Source organism: Tiliqua scincoides, chromosome 5 (assembly GCF_035046505.1).
Source record: "Tiliqua scincoides isolate rTilSci1 chromosome 5, rTilSci1.hap2, whole genome shotgun sequence".
Classification (NCBI taxonomy): Eukaryota; Metazoa; Chordata; class Lepidosauria; order Squamata; family Scincidae; genus Tiliqua; species Tiliqua scincoides.
In genome coordinates, this window is record NC_089825.1 from 86,839,684 (window position 1) to 86,858,728 (window position 19,045).

Here is a 19,045-nt window from a genome sequence, read left to right on the forward strand (position 1 = left end):
TAACTGATAAGCTCATTGCAATTTGAGACAAGGGGAGCTGGCAAATCTCTAGAGAAATACACTCCAGCAAGGGTCATATGAAACTGGAGTATTCGGCTAAATGCCACCTTTTCTAGGACCCTTCTAACATTTCTTTCACCACTGCTGTATTTGCTGAGTATTCTTCGATTTTCAATGTCAACTCTTTTGTTTCTGCTTTATTTTCAAAGGAAAGAGTGCTCGCTCTCTCTCTCCCCCTCCCCTCCCATTTGGAAGCTATCAATTGTTGGAGGTAAATTAATCACAAAGCTGACTGGGCATGTCTAATACTGACGTATTTTGGAAGGTGGTTATGGAAAAAATCAAAGCTATATTAAGTAGCCCATTACCGTTTTCTCCCTAGAGGATGTTAAAGGCTTATTGGAAAGATTTTGTAAGGAGACGGGAGAGAGAGAGAGAGAGAGAGAGAGAGAGAGAGTTTGCAGTTTGATTAACAGCAGCAAAACTGCAAAGAACCGAATACAGGAATAAAAAGGAACAGGAAGCTTTTATCGCTGATTGCTTGGTTAAGATATGAGGGTTTATTTGCATCTCACATAATCTCTTCTTATATGGTTAAGGTGGCCTTCCTCTCCTAAATTTAGAAATGCCAAATGAGATCTCTAAAGTAATAAAAATGACTGCAGGCACACCTTTCTCTGAAATGTACAGAAATGCATTTTGTATTATGCAATGGAATTATCTTTTGATGCAAGGAGTGAGCATTTCTTTATAAGGAAATAACCAGATTGATTTAAGACCAAAAGCGCTGAAGTTGTTGGTTCACTTTCTCCATCTTCAAGATGCAGGATCAGCCTACCACCCGCTGCCCCTCAGATTTCCCCACCAATACCCTCCTGCTCCTTACGTGCTGTATAAGGGTCTCCACAATCTTGTAGCGGTCAGGCATGTGCGTCACCATGTCGGTCATGTTGTCCTCCGATGTCCTGACAAGGGTAGGACCAAACACCAGGGCAAGATTCCGGGGCTCCATCTGCAAAAACAAAATTTATTTAAAACATTTATATCTGGCCCTTCCAAAAGCTCAAAGCAGCTTACAATGCTCAATAAAATAAATACAAAGATAAAAAAAAATTACATGCAAGTAAGCGTAAAAGATTACCAATTCAAAAAATAAATTAAAAGCACACAAATTTAACCTACATGACATACATGGCAGATTGGGGTTTTTGCTGCTTGGAAATGTAAATAAGTCATTTACTGGTCTACTAGAATCAATGATACGTGGAGTCAATTGTTCACTTGGATGTTTCAGCTTGGTGAAGCAGGAGCAATTTGAGGATCAGGGCTCAGAATGGAGGACGTACTGGCTGCATACTGAGTGATGTCTAAGGTGCTACAGTGTGCATGTGCCAGAGGCAAGCTGGAGAGGGTGGGAAGAGGAAGTGAATGAACCCTGCACTCCTCCCTACTCATGTACGCAATAGTACCTGCCTGGGCTGGGCAGTGGTTTGTGACAATTGCGCTTGGGCACCGATCATGAACTGTGTTTCAAAACTACACTTACAGTGCAACCTAGTGGGTGTCTATTCAGAAGTAAGCCCCATTGCGTTCAGTGTGTCTTGCTGCCAAGTCAGTGTGTATAGGATTGCAGTCTTACATTATTTCTGCATGCTGTCTTAAAAGCACCTTGGAAGTGGAAGGGCAGCATATACATTTCTAAAATAATAAGTCAAACACCACCACCAAAATTAATGAAAATGTGTCAGAATAACATCAGCCAGGGCTGTCACGGGGCTGAGAATAGCCTCAGCAGCAGCTGTCTCCCACACCTCAGGCCCCCACTGCATCCTTTCCCTGTGGGAATACCCTGCCAGATTCTCAGATGAACAGAGGCAAGGTCATACCTCCAAAAATGTCAAATTTGAAGGCACTTTCATAGCTCCTCTTCCTGAATCTGCCTGGAGATGGGACCACAGCTTGCCGTAATGTCTTAGGGCAGTGGTTTCCAAACTGTGAGCCGTGGCACCCTCACGGGGTGCCATGGGATGTCCCTTGCAGCCTCTTTTTCCTGGCTCTCCCAGGTGCTGCCATTTTAGATTGCATGACCCATTCCATGACCAAGGAATTAGGTCACATGATGGGAGACCGTCAAGGAATACCAGGTGCTATAGGCTTATACCATAGTCTTTCAAGACTGAAGGTTGCCAACCAGGCTGAGGTAGCAATTGCAAACTAGATCATGTCTGTAATGCTCATACATTTAAACCTGTTTCAAACCTGTTTAATTGTCACAGATTCCTAGTAAAGAACCTTGAAAACTGCACTTCTATAAAAGGATAGTGGCTCTCCAATAACAAATGTTCAAATGTCTGAACAAGTCCCACAGTTTATTTGAAGAAAGTCAAGTAATTTACACCAGTTTCAAATAACCTTACAATCTGGTTTAAACCTTCAGGGTAGAGGAGCTCCCAGATTCAGCATCAACAATATATGAAGGGTGTGTCACATTAGAGCTCTATATTCATGGCACCTCCCTGGATCTGTAACATAACAGCAATTTAAACATACTGTATATTTTTTGGGAATCAACAAAAAAACTAGAGGGCTGAGTAGTACCTTGTTTTTCTCGGAATGATCTGCGATTGTTTTCAGATGTCCTACCAAGAACTTCAATGTCTCATAATAATGGCCTGGTAAGTCCCGGATCTGGAGATTGAGATGGAAGAAAAATGGCAACAACTGATTAAGCCTTTGGTCTGCCGTCCAAGCCAGACAGTTCTCCAGTCCTTCCCAGCTTCTGTATTCCCATGTTCCCTAAGATTTCCCCGTGACGTCTGCTGAATTCCTCTTCCTGCATTTTTCCTCACACTTTAAGTCCCAACATTTATGCCCCTAGAATACTTGGATACCCATGCTATTCTCATACACCTGCAGTTTTTAATTTCACCTGAGAAATGCTTTATGTCATAAACTTGTCAATATACAATGAACAGTTCATTGCAGCTTGCACAGACAGACGGGTGTTTTCTCTTAAGCTACCCTATAAATGGAGGCAAGAAAAAGCATTTCTTCATGGGACAGTTTCCATCAACTCAAACTACATACCAGTTTGCGCAAGGTCTTCATCCTTTCACTGGCATCTTCAATCCGGTTGGCTTCAATGAAGTCATTGTATTTATCTGGAGGGAAAAAAGAAGTCCACAATCACATCTGTGATCAGTGGTGCTGCCTAACCAAGGAAATTATGAGTCACGTGTGAGAACTTAAAACAGTTACACATCAATTACACAGTTACATTTTACACACCTGGAAATTAGCAAAAAAACAAAACCAACAATAAAGGGTTGGGGAGAGAATCACCACCTGGAATTCAATTTGAGTTTTGGAAAGTATGGTAGGAACACTTCCATTTGGTCTGTCTAGTATAAATCTAGCACACTGGACTCAGATGCTGGACATCAAGGTCCAAATTGGACATTACAGGAACAAGGGACTCCCACTGACCCAGAGCCCAATCCTGACCTATGCACAACGGCTCACCACCAGCACGGAGTATCGTAAACATGCCATAAGGCACACCTGTGACACATACTGCCCAGCCAACGCAGCAGGACCAGCAGAGCTCAGTTCTCGGCCTGACACAGAACTCCATTACTCTGTACCAGCTAAATAGCACCATTGCAGGGCTACTTTCCTTACGGATGAATGTCCCCTTTCTCCAGCGGTGGTTGTCCAGTATTCTCAGGATGCTATTTTGTTGCTGCGGCAGCCCAGCGTGCCCTGTAGCTCAGGATTGGGCTGCCAGACCCTCTCCAGTTTATTTATTTATTTAGTGTTATGGCATATAAAACATGGACTTATATATCAATTAGACTAGATCCAATGTCAATGTCCAGTTCGTCCAGCCATTCAAGGAGAGAGTTACCTTCATTGAAAAAGTCAGACCATGGGCCAGTATACGCCCTCTCCAGTAAAAACTAATAAAAGAGAACTCATCACATGACACTGCGCTGCTTAAAGTGTTCCCACCCTCTGCCAATGAAGCGCACTGAGGTTAAGGAAACTGAACACAGCAATGTCACATTTCAAGCTGTTAAGGGACATCATCAGAAAGAGCCAGGCAAGGGTTGACATCAGCCACGTTTCCCATAATAGTTCCCGCCTAAAATCAAGGATAAAATGCAGTCAATGTGAGGAACATGTGATAAAGGATTTTAAAACCAAGAATGCAATCCTCAGGTTACTGGCTCCTCCAAAGGAAATGAAATCCAAGTACCGCATTTTTCTCATGATGCTTGCACTGGGTAACTGCTGTTTCTTCCTCTCCCAATCTCTATTATATTTTTGTAGGAACAACACCTAAGAAAAGACTTTCTTGTTCCTAATTTGGTAGCCATCACATTGTCCAACAGAAATTACGGCTTCAGAACAGTGAAAAAGAATTGGGGCAGATTTACATACAGGGAATTCCCAATTGGGAACGTTATAAAAGAAACTAGAAGGCTAAGCTGAATCTGAAAATGAAGCATTTGGGGCATAAAGGCTCTAAGTAGAGAAGAAGTTGGAGATCCAAGTTGATCTTATGATAGGTTAGGCTGATCTGATGGGGAAGGGATTGAAGAATCACGATGCATTCTGGGGCAATCCTGGAAGAAGTCAGGAACCTCCACATGATCTGGGAGTGGGTCTTTCAGGGCTAAAAATAGCTATACAGGCTGGGAAATGGCACAGTTTGACTGATTTGGGTTGTTTTTTTTCTTAAAAGGGATTTAAATTCAGACCCAGTATCTGCTGGCATCGAATCTGCTGGTAAGTCAAATTTGCAAGTGCCGAATCTGCAGGTGCCAGGGTCCAGCTGTACTGTCTTGTATTGAAAACGAAAAATTCTCAGTCAAGTTTTGATTTTTTTTCTACTTGCAAATTGTCTCAGGCATAATATGACGACCATGCGTTAAGGTTTACTTGGCAAGGATTTGGCCCCAAGCCTGAATTGACTCAGTAAATCTGGGCTTCGCATTAGGGTAGCTGTTCTCAAGTTTACTGTAGTTGCGGCACCTATCTTTCATGGCAGCCTCTTTTCTCGGCTCTCCCAGGAACTGCCATCTCAGATCACACTAGATCTCACATGATTCAAGATGGCAGCACCTGGGAGAGCAGAGAAGAGGCTGTTGGGAACATTCCGTGACACCCCTGTGAGTTCACTGCAGCATCCTCAGGTACAGTGGCACATAGTTTGGGAACCACTGACTAAAACAGACTAGTTTGCCAAAGGAAATGTGGCCTATTCCGGAATCCACCTAAAATTTTCCTCTCCTCTATGAGTGCTAAAGGAAAAAAATCTATGAGAGGGGAAGGGTGTCAAAATGTGATTACTCACCATCTGTAAACAGTGGCTCTGGGAGTTTCCGGAAGAAGGACTTCAAGAGGCTGCTGATGACATTCAGGTCTTGCCACCTCTGGCCAAAGGGAGAGGAAAAAGAGAAAGTTACAAGGCTGAGATGTTGTAAAAAGGCACTTCTGGTGCTCTGCCAAAGAGTGACCTGTTTTTATTTTTCACAATGAGACCACAGTATGCATTGACCTACAGGCCATCTTTGGATTCTACAGATGGTAGTTTTTGTTTAGCATCTGCAAGTTGAACTGTTCAACTCCCACCGAGTGCTGGAAGCCAGAAGCAAGATTCAAAACTATCCTGAAGGCTTGATCACTGGGCCCATGCCAAGAAAAGGAAGGTAAATGGAGACAAATGTGAAGTGCTGCACACAGATACAGAAGAAACAGAGGGACAAGTATGGGATGGGCTTGGCAACAGCACATGTGAAAAGCATCTGGCTGACCTAACCAACCACAAGCTGAACATGAGCCATTAATAAAATGCAGCTGCAAAAAAAGTCAACATGATACTGGACTGCATTAACCGAGGCATATAAGTGCAGATCATGAGAGCCACACTATTCTGTAGTACTCAGACCTCACTTGGAATACTGCATCTAGTTCTGGACACCACATTTTAAAGAGGAACGTGATAAGCTGGAAAAGGTTCAGAGGAGGACAACTGAGATGATGAGGGGTGAGGAAAACACATCCTATGAGAAACAGTTAAAAGAGTTTGATATGTGTGGGGAAGAAAAGATGATAAAAATAAACTATGAGGAAGGAGTCTGATGGGCTTGTTAACCAACCCTTGGTTGAGCAGCATCTCCACCCACCTGAAGTGGCTTGCCAAGATTTTGCTTAACAGCGTTTTCCACTTAACCACTTGCTGGTTAATGTGGCTTAAATGTCCTTGCAGATTTTATCCCTATTTTGCACAGGTTCCTGAATTTTCCCTCGTCTTACACCTCCCCTCCCCATAACTTTATGTCATCCTATTTTGAGCTGTGATTCATTTGCAGATCACTATTTTTCCCTTTTTCTCACTTGCACTGGTCCATGTCTCCTTTGTAGCTATGTGATAACCCTTCAGTTCTGACACATGTATTTCTGCCACTTTTCAATGATTTTCCTACAATTCTTTATTTTACTTCACAACAAACAGGTAGTTGGCCCTTTGCTAAAAGTAGCCACAATATCTCCTCAGTTTCTTTTATTATAATCACAATTATGCTTTACATTTTTCCTCATTAAACTTCTTTCCAGTTATTTTCTGTCATTAAATGCTGCTTTCCTAAACTGTGACTTGTTATTTATGGTTTTCTAGCTGTCAGTGGCTTATTTTCTTCCCCTTTTTCCTGATATTTACAATAAATCAACATTCTTTTTAGTTTTTTCTCTTTCTCTCATTCAGTGTTTGTATGATTTTTTTTATTTTCCTTATGTTTTTCAACCTTAAAGGCTTGTATTACCCCCTCCCCACAACAGTCCTCTCTCTCATGAAACCTACATGGTTGTGAAAGCTTAACTGCACTTTTTCAAATACAGGTGTGCTCCTGTATCCGCCAGGGTTCTGTTTTGGAACCCTTGTGATTACGTGAAACCGTGAACATGGGCGACTCCCCCCAGCTTAGCTCCCCTTGTCTCCAAAGGGTAGAGACCATGGACATCGGTCCACAGCCTCTGCTGGGCTCAGACCAAGCCTTTCAGTGAAAAAAAATGCAAATTCCAGCTTCCCTGAGCCTCCTAATGCTTTATAAGGGATTAAAAATGTCACTTCTGATTTCACAGTGAAACTGGAAGTTGTTGTTGTTGTTGTTAACAACAGTATTTATATACCGCTTTTCAACAAAAAGTTCCCAAAGCGGTTTACAGAGAAAAATCAAACAACTAATGGCTCCCTGTCCCAATAGGGCTCACAATCTAAAAAGATGCAAAAGAACACCAGCAGGTAGCCACTAGAAAAGACACTGCTGGGGTGAGGAGGGCCAGTTACTCTTCCCCTGCTAAAAAAAGAGGAGCACCCACTTTTTTCAAGTGCCTCCTACTCAGCAGTGGTTTGAAAAAAAGTTGGAAGTTTTTTTTACCGGGAGGTTCAATCTCAGCCTGTTGGAGGCTGCGGATGGATGTCTATGGTGTCTACTGTGCTCAGAGAACTTTCCGGAGGCACGTGGGGGGGGGGAGCGTGGACCCAATCTGCAGATAAGTGACTCTGCAGATATGGGATCAGTGGATATGGACCACTGTGTATATACATTTGTCAAATCTACAGCCATCATCTCAATATTTTCCCCAAACATATCTATAATCATTTTGCTTTCTGCATGTGTCCTCATAGTTTCCTTTTCTTGCCTCAGTATTGTCAAATCTCCTATTCCTCTGCATACGTTCTTTTTCTAATTTGGATATTTAAGGTTTTTATGTATTCGTTTTATGGGTTTACATTCTTTTTTAGTGTTTGCTGCCAGTTTTCTGCTTTTTGCTCCTGGCCTTTAATGAGATTTTTAGATTAGGTACTGTTTTTAGGGAACGTTAATGTTCATATTATTTATATTTTTATATTATTATATATGTTATTTATAATATTTTATAATGTTTATATTGACTTTTTGTTTATATTGACCCGCTCTGAATGCCTACTAAGCAGATAAAGTGGGATATAAATTTGTAAAATAAATAAAATTTAAAAATGTTATCATCAAATATATAAAATATTCAGACATATAAATACACATAAATATGCACACATAAAAATTACTCTGTTATAATAATACAATAATATTAATATACAGTATTTATATACCGCCTTTCTTGGTCTTTATTCAAGACTTTATTCAAGGCGGTTTACATAGGCAGGCTTATTAAATCCACGCAGGGATTTTTACAAATTGAAAGAAGGTTCTTTCTTTCAAGAACCACTACATTCAAGGTGTTACACTCCGATCTGGTTTAACATTCTGGCCTCCATCCTCCCACGCTCCGAGCAGATGGAACAGCTCAGCTGCAGCTTGCCAGCTGCTTCAAGGTCGCACGGTGCCGGTGGCCTCGAACTGGCGACCTTGTGGATGTTAATCTTCAGGCAAATGGAGGCTCTACCCTCTAGACCAGACCTCCTGCCCTCCTGTTATATTCAACATCCTTCATATTCAACACACAAAAGTCAACTTCCTAATGTACTCTTGTATGCATACAGATGTACTCAACAGAATATGTTACCACCACACACTCAGAGCCCAACCCTATCCTTTCCACCCTCCAAATGGTGACCACTGCATCCTATGATGGTGGGAGGGGGGTAGTTACAGAGGTCTCTTCTAGATAAGGGAACAATCTTTCCCTTACCCAGAGGTAAGCCTCTCTGATACAGACAGACAGATCTGCTCAGACCTGTGACAGCTATTTTGCTGTTGCACGTCTGGGTTGACCAGCTCTGCAGGATGACTCTCAAGAAGGGAGTTAGTATACCAGCAGCTCCACTGAATACAGTGAGTTTTATTGCTGAATAGGCATGCTGAAAATTGCAGTTAGGGCACAATCCTATGCATGTCTACTCAGACGTAAATCCTATTGTGTTCAATGGGCCTTACTCTCATGATAGGATTGCAGCCTTAGAGTTCAATACTGAGCTTGTACTGCCAGTGCTCCGCCGGCTGTGAGTGCTGCAAACGTAAAACACGTTCACAGCCCTCAAGGCCAGCCAAGCGCCAGAGGTAACTCAGCACCATTCCATTCTCCTGGCCACAGAAATAAGTGATCAGGTTTATTGGCACCTATTCGTCACTAGGCTTTTGGTGGAATTAATAAATTCCATGTTAACTCTTGATGTTCTATCTTAACATTACATTACGGTCTAAATATCCTAAAAGCATTGCCAATGGACTAAGAGGGATATTAAGTTCTAAAACAAGGCTAAGTGCATAATTGATGTTCTACCAAAATCACACAATCTCAGGACAATGCTATCATAGGTTCCAGTGCGCCTTCTTTCCCATACTTCTCCAAGAATGATAATCTATACTGTATTCACATAAATACTATTTTTAATTATTATTAAGAATATTTTATTCAATAAGGTATCAGATACAATTGGTGTAATATTTTGTAGTGGTTCTATATTTATATAGGGAGAGAAAGTAGGACACTTAGGGTATATACTTTGCCAGGTCACATCAGATCAGAGCGCCTAGCAGCCTCTCTCATCACATTTCATATGAATTCCTTCCACTGCGGTCTAAACGTTATAGTATTTGACAGATTTTCAACGTTACGTCTTTCTTGGTCCCTATTTCATACATACACTAACACCTGTTAGTCTCTCTCTAAATAAGCCCCTGCTCACAGTTTCTGTAACATAGCTCCCAAGTTGGAAATATCAGAACCACATTGGGGGATTATTATTCATTTTTCTCATCCGTTCCCACATGGAAAGGGATGTCTTCTATTACATCAGTAAATATACTTATTTACTATGCTGTTCTGTAGCCAACCCATCATATTGTCATTGTCAGTTAAATGAAATTCCCTATAAAGGATGAAGGATGGTAATAGTAGTATCCGAGGACTCAATTTCTTCTTGGGCTAAGCTCGTGAATTATATCTAATTTTCTACATTTCATTCTAGTGTACCATGGCAAAAGTCTTGATAGAACTTTAAGACAGCTTTTCTCCAATATGTACCAAATTTGGGAATCACGGTGCCCCTGTCACTGCATCAGGGCTTTAAGCCTAAGTCCAGCTTTGTGATAACAATTACATAGAGATAACATTACAACAATTTGGAAAATTCAGATTTTCACTGTTATGGGTCCTGCACACAAGGGCCATTCTAAATTTTTTGCAACCAGGTTTATATTCTACTACTATATCCTGTCACTTCATTTAAAAATTCAGTAGTTAAAAATTCTGATACATAAATAGAACTCTTGAAAGAATTTTCATTTTTATTACATTGATTCTTCCCATTCAAGGTAACTTTAACGTTCTTCCATTCTTCAGATCTTCAGTATTTTCAGACAGAGAGCAGACCCATTCCAATGGTGTAGGCCCTCAGTAGGACTGGGTCATAAGTCTTATTACATCCATCTCAGATGTATTTTTTTTACTCAGACACTGCTCTGTATAATTTAATAATCCTATATACTACAGGGGTTGATTTACTGAAATCTCACTGAAATTAAAACATTATCCACATATGATTTTAAAGATCACAGTCCCAATTTTCATCCTGTGAATTAGTTCAGAAGACCTAATTAATAAAGCCAAAATGCCTATACTTAATACAAATAACAGTGCACAAAGGGGGCATCTTTGCTGCATCCCTCAATATACACTACAGAACTTGGAATTATGATAGTTAATACTTAAAATTGCTTGTTGTTACTGATAAATTGCTCCAATGGTAAAGAAATGTTGGTAAAGAAAACTACCAACAATACTGTACCAAACTTCTCCAATAATGTATACCAGGGGTGCCCAAACCCCAGCCCTGGGGCCACTTGTGGCCCTCAAAGATTCCCAATGCGGCCGTCAGGGAGCCCCCAGTCTCCAATGAGCCTTTGGCCCTCCAGAGATTTTCTGGAGCCCACACTGGCCCAACGCAAGTGCTCTCAGTATGAGGGCAACTGTTTGACCTCTTGCATGAGCTGTGGGATGAGGACTCCCTCCCCTGCTTGCTGTTTCACATCTGTGATACAGTAGTGGCAGCAAAGGAAAGGCTAGCCTTGGTTTGTGCAAGGCCTTTTATAGGCCCTGAGCTATTGCAAGACCTTTATTCATTCATATAAGTTCCATCTCTAATATATTCATTTATTTAAATTTATTCAAATTTGAAATGTAAATTAATTCTTTTTTTTTTTTTCCTGGCCACTGACACAGTGTCAGAGAGATGATGTGGCCCTCCTGCCAAAAACTTTGGATACCCCTGGTGTATACTAAACAAAAATCCTGTCTCTACAGAATCAAAGTTTTTTGCAATCCGAAAAGAAAGGAACTAGCTCTTCTTTCCTGAATTTACATTTGTTGTATTATCAGTTAAAAGTCACCCCTTATGAATATACTTAATGTATGATGTTATTTAAACATCTAGCTAACAGCACTGCCAAGATCTTATAGTCTACATCAGAGGTTCCCAAAGTGTGTGCTGCAACACCCTAGCGTGTTGTGGTATGCTCACAGGGGTGCCAACATCTTGGATCTCACAAAATCTTGCAAGATTCAAGACGGTGATGCCCAAATCTTGTAAGATCCAAAATGGCAGCGCTCAACTGAGCTGGGAAGAAGAGGCTGTGGGGGTGTTGTGATCCACAGAAGTCTGGAAATCATTGGTCTATACAAATCCTCTGCGTACGTTCAGCAATGCAGACATACATGTTCCTGATGTTCGAATAATGTTCTGTGTTACCCCCACCCATGTTTAAGATCACCAAACTGTAAAGGAAATATTATCAAATGCCACCTTGACAACAGTTTCTGGGGATGCAAAGAAGAACGCTCACAGCCTCTCCTCTCTCCCAAAATCTACTGAGATTTAATAGTAAAGCAAACACCATAAGGTGTCATGGCTCACCCTCAGATTCCTCTAACTATGGAAAGTGCAGCCCAGCCATTTTTCTAATTTTTGGCCTTTTTTATATTGGGCTTTTCTCCCCATATGCTGGGTTTGCAGGAAATCACCCATACCCTTCCCTGAACCCTGAACTGGTGTTTAGCATGTCTACAAACCGAGTACTTATTTCATTAACGGGGAAACACCGCTAACACTTAGCTTTTATATAGTTCTCCTTAAAATTACCCATAATCTTGCTATAATTCTTACAATAACCCTGTATGGTAGGATAGCATTTCCAACCTCATAGCTAAGGGGCTTGAGGGACTTCATGATGGCAGCAAGATTTTATTTATCTTAAAATGTATAGAACACCTTTGTAACTATAGGATACTCAGGCAGTTTAATTAATAATAATAAAATCATCAGCATCATCAATACTGCATTTGTATAGCACTTTTGAGGGCCCAAGTTTTTGATCCATACTGTCTCAATGAAATAAAGTTTTTATAGGCAAGACTTCCTGATCTGTAGCTCAGTCTCTCAGATACTATGCTACACCACTCCTCCTTGCTCCTAAAGTTCAAAGGTCAAATTTGGGTTGTATGAATTTGCTTTGGATTTGTGCTACAACCAGTACTATGCCCTGCAGTTTGGCATATAGACATGGGCAGACAGCCTGTATTACAGACAAAACGGCCGCTAGGTGTCAGTGCCACCTAACAAAACTGATTTTCAACATTTGTGAAGAATGAGAAAGGGATGGAACTGACAGCAGGCTGAGAGAACAGCAAGGCCAGGGAGGGGCAAAGCATGTGCTGTCCTTACCAGCAACTGTTACCCTGCACATGCCCGATCTCGTCTGATCTCGGAAGCTAAGCAGGGTCAGGCCTGGTTAGTACTTGGATGGGAGACCGCTTGGGAATACCGGGTGCTGTAGGCTTATACCATAGTCTTTCGAGACTGAAGGTTGCCAACCACCACCTTACCTCATCCTGCAGGTTGATTTCTGTAGACCCTTTGTTGAGCTGCTCCTGCAGGCTGGACACCACAGCATTGTTCCCGGGGACTCGGTAAATGCCCATATATTCCAAGCCTTTGTCTTCCACCACTTTGCAACAGGCTTCCACAATGAGGGGGACTTTCTGTAGAAGCCAACATGGGGACACAGAGGTGAATGCTTGCAGTAAGTTCAGTAACCATGAAGGGGCATTCCCCACATCTGCATTTAGGGATGGTTAGAGCTACAGAAGCAAGTGGGGTTGAGTGTCAAGTTCCTCTCCCTGCCACAATGAAACCAACTTGGGAATCTTTGGGTCAGGAGAAGCAATCCTAAGCAAGCTGGCCAGCCACAAAAGTTACACACATGCATTCTGAATTGTATTCTTTTGTAAGCTTTACATCTGAATTTGTGTCACACTAATTGTACCTGGTCAAATCCACAGACACTGGAATTTATTTTAGATCTGACCACTGGAGATAGCTATGGCACTGTATTCTAAGGGGTCATGAGATCCTGAAGGGATTCTCACATCTCCAAAGTATGCTAACAATCGGTTTTCTTGACCAGCTATTCACAAAGATATGCCTGTGAACATTCCATCTTTGGGTGCTCCCTTTAGAAAAGTGTCATACTGAATTAGTGCCCAACCCCTAAACAGGTACTCCACAGACTACATCTAGGTCATCAAGCTCCTCCTACTAGGCTCCTTTCCTCAACTTCCTCCTGTACTCCTTCCATTTTCACCTCCCTGCCACCCTGCCCAAGACTGGAGTGCAAGTACCACATTAAAGGATTTACTTGCCTGCCACAAAATCAAGTCAAGCGACTGGTTTTGCTTCTTACCAAAACTCAAACTCCACCAACAGCTTTTCTCCTAATATATTAGGTTTCTACATGCAAGGAATTCCACCCACAGAGATAAATGGCTTGCCTTGTTGTCAGGAGCTGGCTGGCAGTCTTCTAGCCGAACACCAAACGCCCTTGGGGCAGGCTTCTTGTTCTTCTTCATTATGTTGATACCCCAGGGAATTTTCTGAGGGACACTGTCATCTGGGGAAGGAGGAGGAAAAAAGAAACAAAAGTGTCACCAGCAGAGAAGTGATACAAACAGAAGAGGAGAAACATAGCAGGATGAATCAGACAGGAGAGGCCATAACTCAGGAGCAGAGGACATGCACTGCAAGTAGATTCAGTTTCTGGCATCATCAGGTAGTGCTGAGACCCCCACCTAAAACCTCAGAGCTGTTAGTGTGGACAATATAGAGCTGGATGGAGTGAGAATTCAGAATGTTCTGAAGATTCTTCAAATTTGAAAAGCAGCTTCAAATGTTCTGCTCAAATTGACTACCCTAAGGGTCTAGGACAGGGGTGTCCAAAGTTTTTGGCAGGAGGGTCACATCATCTCTCTGAAACTGTGTTGGGGGCTGGTGAAAAAGAATTAATTTACATTTAAAATTTGAATAAATTTACATAAATGAATATATTAAAGATGAACTTATATGAATGAATGAAGGTCTTGCAATAGCTCAAGGCCTATAAAAGACCTTGTACAAAGCAAGGCTGGGCTTTCCTTTGCTGCCGCTACTGCATCACAGACGTGAAACAGCAAGCAGTGGAGGGAGGTCTCATCCCACAGCTCACTCAAGAGGTCAAACAGTTGCCTTCACACTGAGAGCAGTTGCGTTGGGCCAGTTCGGGCTCCAACAAATCTCCAGAGGGCCAGAGGCTCATTGGAGACTGGGGGCTCCCTGAGGGCCGCATTGAGAGGCCTCAAGGGCCACATGTGGCCCCAGGGCCAGGGTTTGGGCACCCCTGGTCTAAGATGTCAGGATGCTTTTCTTCAACTGTGAATGGCAGAGTCTCACTGTGGTGAATTTTCCCTGTCATATTCCCACCATGACAGGAGGAAAGAAGAAATTGTTTCAGTCACAAGACCAGCATGACAAACAGTGTGGAGATGGGAGTGAGAGAAAGAAGACAAGGAGATTGACAACAGATGACCTTGGGAAGAGAACGACGAGTGGGGTGATGGTGGAAATGCAAGTTCACACATGTACGCAGGCACCTCAACCCATAATTCATCACTTAATGTCTCAGACAATCGCAATTTGCAGACAGGAATTCACTGTCTGTAGTGTTTGGTGTCTAACAGTTTTTACAAACATGCCAGTCTTCGTGTGATAAATATGCATGTTTGAACTGACCCACAAGAAGCTTATTTGAAGGAAAATAGTATCTAGCAAAACAGTCCTTCCTGGGACTGTACTAATACAGTTTGTGAGATTTAATATTTGAAACTCCCCCCACCCAATATTAAAACAATCATGCATGTAAAAAGCTAGGGAGAAGACTGAAAAAAAACTCTGACACACTAACTTTCTATGTGCAGGGATTTTTAGAAAAATATATCCAGGAGCATTCAAATATCAGTTCCCCCACCTGTAGCCTGAACTGGCACAAACTGAGAAGACTGTATTTATGTATGATTGCACTGTGCCATGTCTGTAGAAGTTAAAAGTGAGGCCTAGAGCTCTGAAGGTGATATGGAGTATAATAGTGAACAGAAGAGTGGTGTAAGCATACAATAAAGAGGAACATTTCTAAGCATATACAAATAGGCTGGCTTTCACTACTGGCTAACCACAAGCCCACATTATTCCATCCCCCTGTTGCATGTAGGAAACTGAGGCTAAGGGCAACTACGTTTCCCAAGGCCCATCCTTGACTGAGATGGTGCTTGAATCTAAGCTGTCCTAAGCTGACCCAGCACCTAGAGGAGCAGCGGTGCCGAAATGACACCAGAGTCTCCTAGGAGTAAGGGAGCGTTTCTTCCTTTGGATAAAGGCGCTATAGCCCCAATGGGTTAGCCCCAATGGTGCAAAGTTGCACCAGCTATTTTGCTGGTGTAGAACTAAGGAGGCCCATATTGGCCTTTCTGGCCTGGGAGGGGGCACAGGATATGGTGGCAGAATCTTCTGCCGTTACAGCATCATCTTCTCGACGCTGAGGACCAGCGCCAACTGGCACTGACCCAGCAGGTTTACCAGCAGCACAGAAGTGACTTCGGCAGCGCAGTGGCCGCCAGCGCTGGTCTAGCATAGGACTGGGCCCTAAATCCCCCTGGAGTCCACACTATATGGAACCAAACCACTCTGGCTTCGGCCCAACAAACCTGACTCAGCAATGCTCACAGTGCCTCACACAACAACACACTCAGGCCCTTCATACCTCTAAACGTGACTGCATCCTGCCGTGGGGAGCGGGGTGGGCCTATTCCTATTTGCTTCTGTATCTCCAACTTTATCCCCTGTCCACGAAGACCTTTTGGGGAGGAGTCTGGTTTGGTCCCAGAGGAGCTGCAAAAGAGAAGACCATGGAATGCATTAATTCAAGAACTCGGGTCTCATCACCACACCCCCTGCCCCACCGTACACAGATCTTTGCTACCGAGTCAGCCAGAAAATGTTTTCAAAACAAGACTTGATTTGAAGGTGAACTAAAATGCAGTACAGGCTTCCCCTGGTATCCACGAATCACGTATCCACAGTTCTAGTTATCTGCGGGTGCCAGGGACCCACTCCAAATATGTATCATGATACATTCTGGGGTGAAGTTGGGTGGAGACAAGGGCCTCTGCACAACCTGGAAGAGGCTGGAAGAAGCAGAAGAGACTGCCTGGAGTTCTGCAAAAGTAGCAAAAGTGCTGCATGACAATTAGGCAAATTACTGGAGGCTTTTTTCCTGAGCATGTTCGAAGTGGGTCCCTAGCATCCGCAGCACGGGGGTGAACCCCCGGGGACACTGGGGCACACTTGTATATTCTAGGAATACTGATACAAATAATTTTTTTCAGATAGTGCCTACTGTTAAATCTAACTCGGAGGAGAGATGGCTACAATACAATCGACATAGCCGCCTCGGGTGCCCTCCGGGGAGAAAGGCGGATTACAAATCCAATAAATAAGAGGGTGCAGACAACCGCTTGGAAGCTGCAGCATGGTGAACTGAGTTCTTCCAGGTCTTTGGGAGCGCATGAATTATAGCACCAAAGTATACATTAATTGGGATTCTATTGCCTCCCAAGCATGAGATTCAAGGTGCTGGTTCTGATTCTCTCTGGGGACACTCAGCTCTGGGGAGAAATAGATGACAGAAAGCCAGCCACAGAGAGAACTGAGCAGAACAGGAAGATGCCAGGACCCAGCAGGGCTTGCAAAACAGTATATGGTACACAGCAGTGAACCTGAGGATGGTCCTTACCCTGGAAGAAAGACTGGAGGACCTGATAATAGTGGAACAAGAAAAGGATTCACACATGACAGGTGCTGCCATGATTTAAAAAAGACTGAGGCAAGTCTACCACAGGAAAGTAGACCAACTAAGAGCCCAATCCTATGTCTGTCAACTCAGAAGTAAGTATAATTATAGTCACTAGGGTTTACTCTCAGGTAAGCATGGATAGCACTGCAGCCTAAGATCTGGACATTATAGCATCATCCTCCCTACCCCAGAGCCTTCATCTGTCATCACTGCTCCCAGAAAGATCCAGAAACCAGAGTATCCAGCTACTCATATCACCCCAAGAATGAAAATGTGGTACTACACTCACTAGATATCACAGCCTTTGTGACAGGGGGAGGCTACACCCCCCTGTGACCAAAGCAGGGGACCAGCAAACAGTTACAACTCTTATTGGTTTTCCTGTTGCTTTTATTGGATTTTAATTAGAATTGCAAGTCACCTTGGGTGCTTTTTAGAGTGGAAAGGTGGGATAAACACCCTTGAATACATAAATAAAAAGACTCTGAAGTCTCTGAGTCTGAAGGCAAGCTCCACACAGTCACTTGGTGCTTAGTAATCTGGTGCTTGGCAATCTGGAAGTTCAGTGATGGCATCATGACATCACCTCTGGCTTGAATGTTCCTCCATGCAACAAAATTCTATGGACAGGTAACAAGCCCATCAGAAAGGAAGGGTTCGTACAGGGACTTTTTTTGACGGGCGTCCATTTTGGTATGGAGGCACATTCAGTCAAGTGAGCTCCCCCCTGAAGTTTGAAGTGGTACGACCCAGCCATGTGCTCTCAGGAAAAACCACACGGATAGAAGGTGGGGGGAGGGTAACATCACAAAAAGAAAAGAGAAAAATAAAACTCACCCCACTTTCCTGTAATCATTTAGTTTTTTATTAATCAGTGCTTGGCTTGCAAACCCAGGGTCCTAGAGACAATGCAGAAATAAAAGAAAGAGAGAAAGAGGGTTAATTACCGGATTAAAGTAACATCCATTCAGCCATTTCTTTCTCTACTCTGCTGATCAAAGTCCCTTTTCACTAAGACTCCAGGGCAGACTATAATACAATCAGAGCATATTTTGAACCAGTTGTCTGCATGAGGCTTAACAGATGCTTTTATAGCACAATCCTATGTGTGCTTACTCAGAAGTAAATTCCACTGTGTCCAGAGGGGCATGCTCCCTAGTAAGCATTTCAGATTACAGCCTTAGAAATCAACTCCTAAAAGTGCCAACACCCCACATTGACTTTTTTTCCCCTCCTGCAGTCCAAGAACTGGTTTATACATTCAAACTGAAATCAAGTGGTGGGGCATTTTTGGACTACGATACATTATTTGGGCTTCAGGTAGGGGTTTGAATGAATTTATCTCCAGGGCAAAAAACTTCCTGAAAGGAAGAAGACTGAACCTGCATCTATTACTAGGAAGCTATTTTTGTTTGGATTACCTATTTTTTTGCAGGGAAAACATTCAAACTTGTAACCATCCACCTGCATTCTAAAGTAGTACAGTCCAGGAAAAATTTCACTATTTGATTCTGCTTTATGTACTATAATGGTTCTAACAACTGTTTTAGTTTTATTTTCTAGCCGGCAGATGTCGCCATAATCCAATTGGAACTCTCACAAGAGGGTCAAAGCCAAGCAAAGACCCAGAGATAGGAGCTCATAAAACCGAAAGCTTCTTCACCTTCTTTAAAACAGCCTATTCCCTTCCTATCACCTCCAGCGACTGAGGGAGCAAAAAAGCCAAGTTTGATCATTGGACAAAGAACTTTCATACCCCCCAATACCAAGAAGTCCATGTATGGAGATGAAAAATTGATCAGAAGTACACTCAGAAAATGAGC

At 42.7% G+C, this 19,045-nt stretch overlaps 1 protein-coding gene and 1 pseudogene across 1 annotated transcript in view; one reads left to right on the plus strand and one right to left on the minus strand.

Annotated features, from left to right (window-relative positions):
• ARHGAP23 (Rho GTPase activating protein 23) overlaps positions 1 to 19,045 on the minus strand; it is a 115,510-nt gene that overhangs the window by 17,096 nt on the left and 79,369 nt on the right. Inside the window, exons 13-20 of the mRNA XM_066626944.1 lie at positions 18,060 to 18,121; positions 16,131 to 16,258; positions 13,834 to 13,952; positions 12,889 to 13,044; positions 5,360 to 5,438; positions 3,088 to 3,161; positions 2,599 to 2,688; positions 887 to 1,012 (exon numbers count right to left, since the gene is read on the minus strand). Of these exons, the coding sequence (XP_066483041.1) occupies positions 887 to 1,012; positions 2,599 to 2,688; positions 3,088 to 3,161; positions 5,360 to 5,438; positions 12,889 to 13,044; positions 13,834 to 13,952; positions 16,131 to 16,258; positions 18,060 to 18,121 (834 nt within the window). The remainder of the gene's footprint in view (positions 1 to 886; positions 1,013 to 2,598; positions 2,689 to 3,087; positions 3,162 to 5,359; positions 5,439 to 12,888; positions 13,045 to 13,833; positions 13,953 to 16,130; positions 16,259 to 18,059; positions 18,122 to 19,045) is intronic.
• Positions 12,726 to 12,842, plus strand: LOC136654565 (5S ribosomal RNA; annotated as a pseudogene).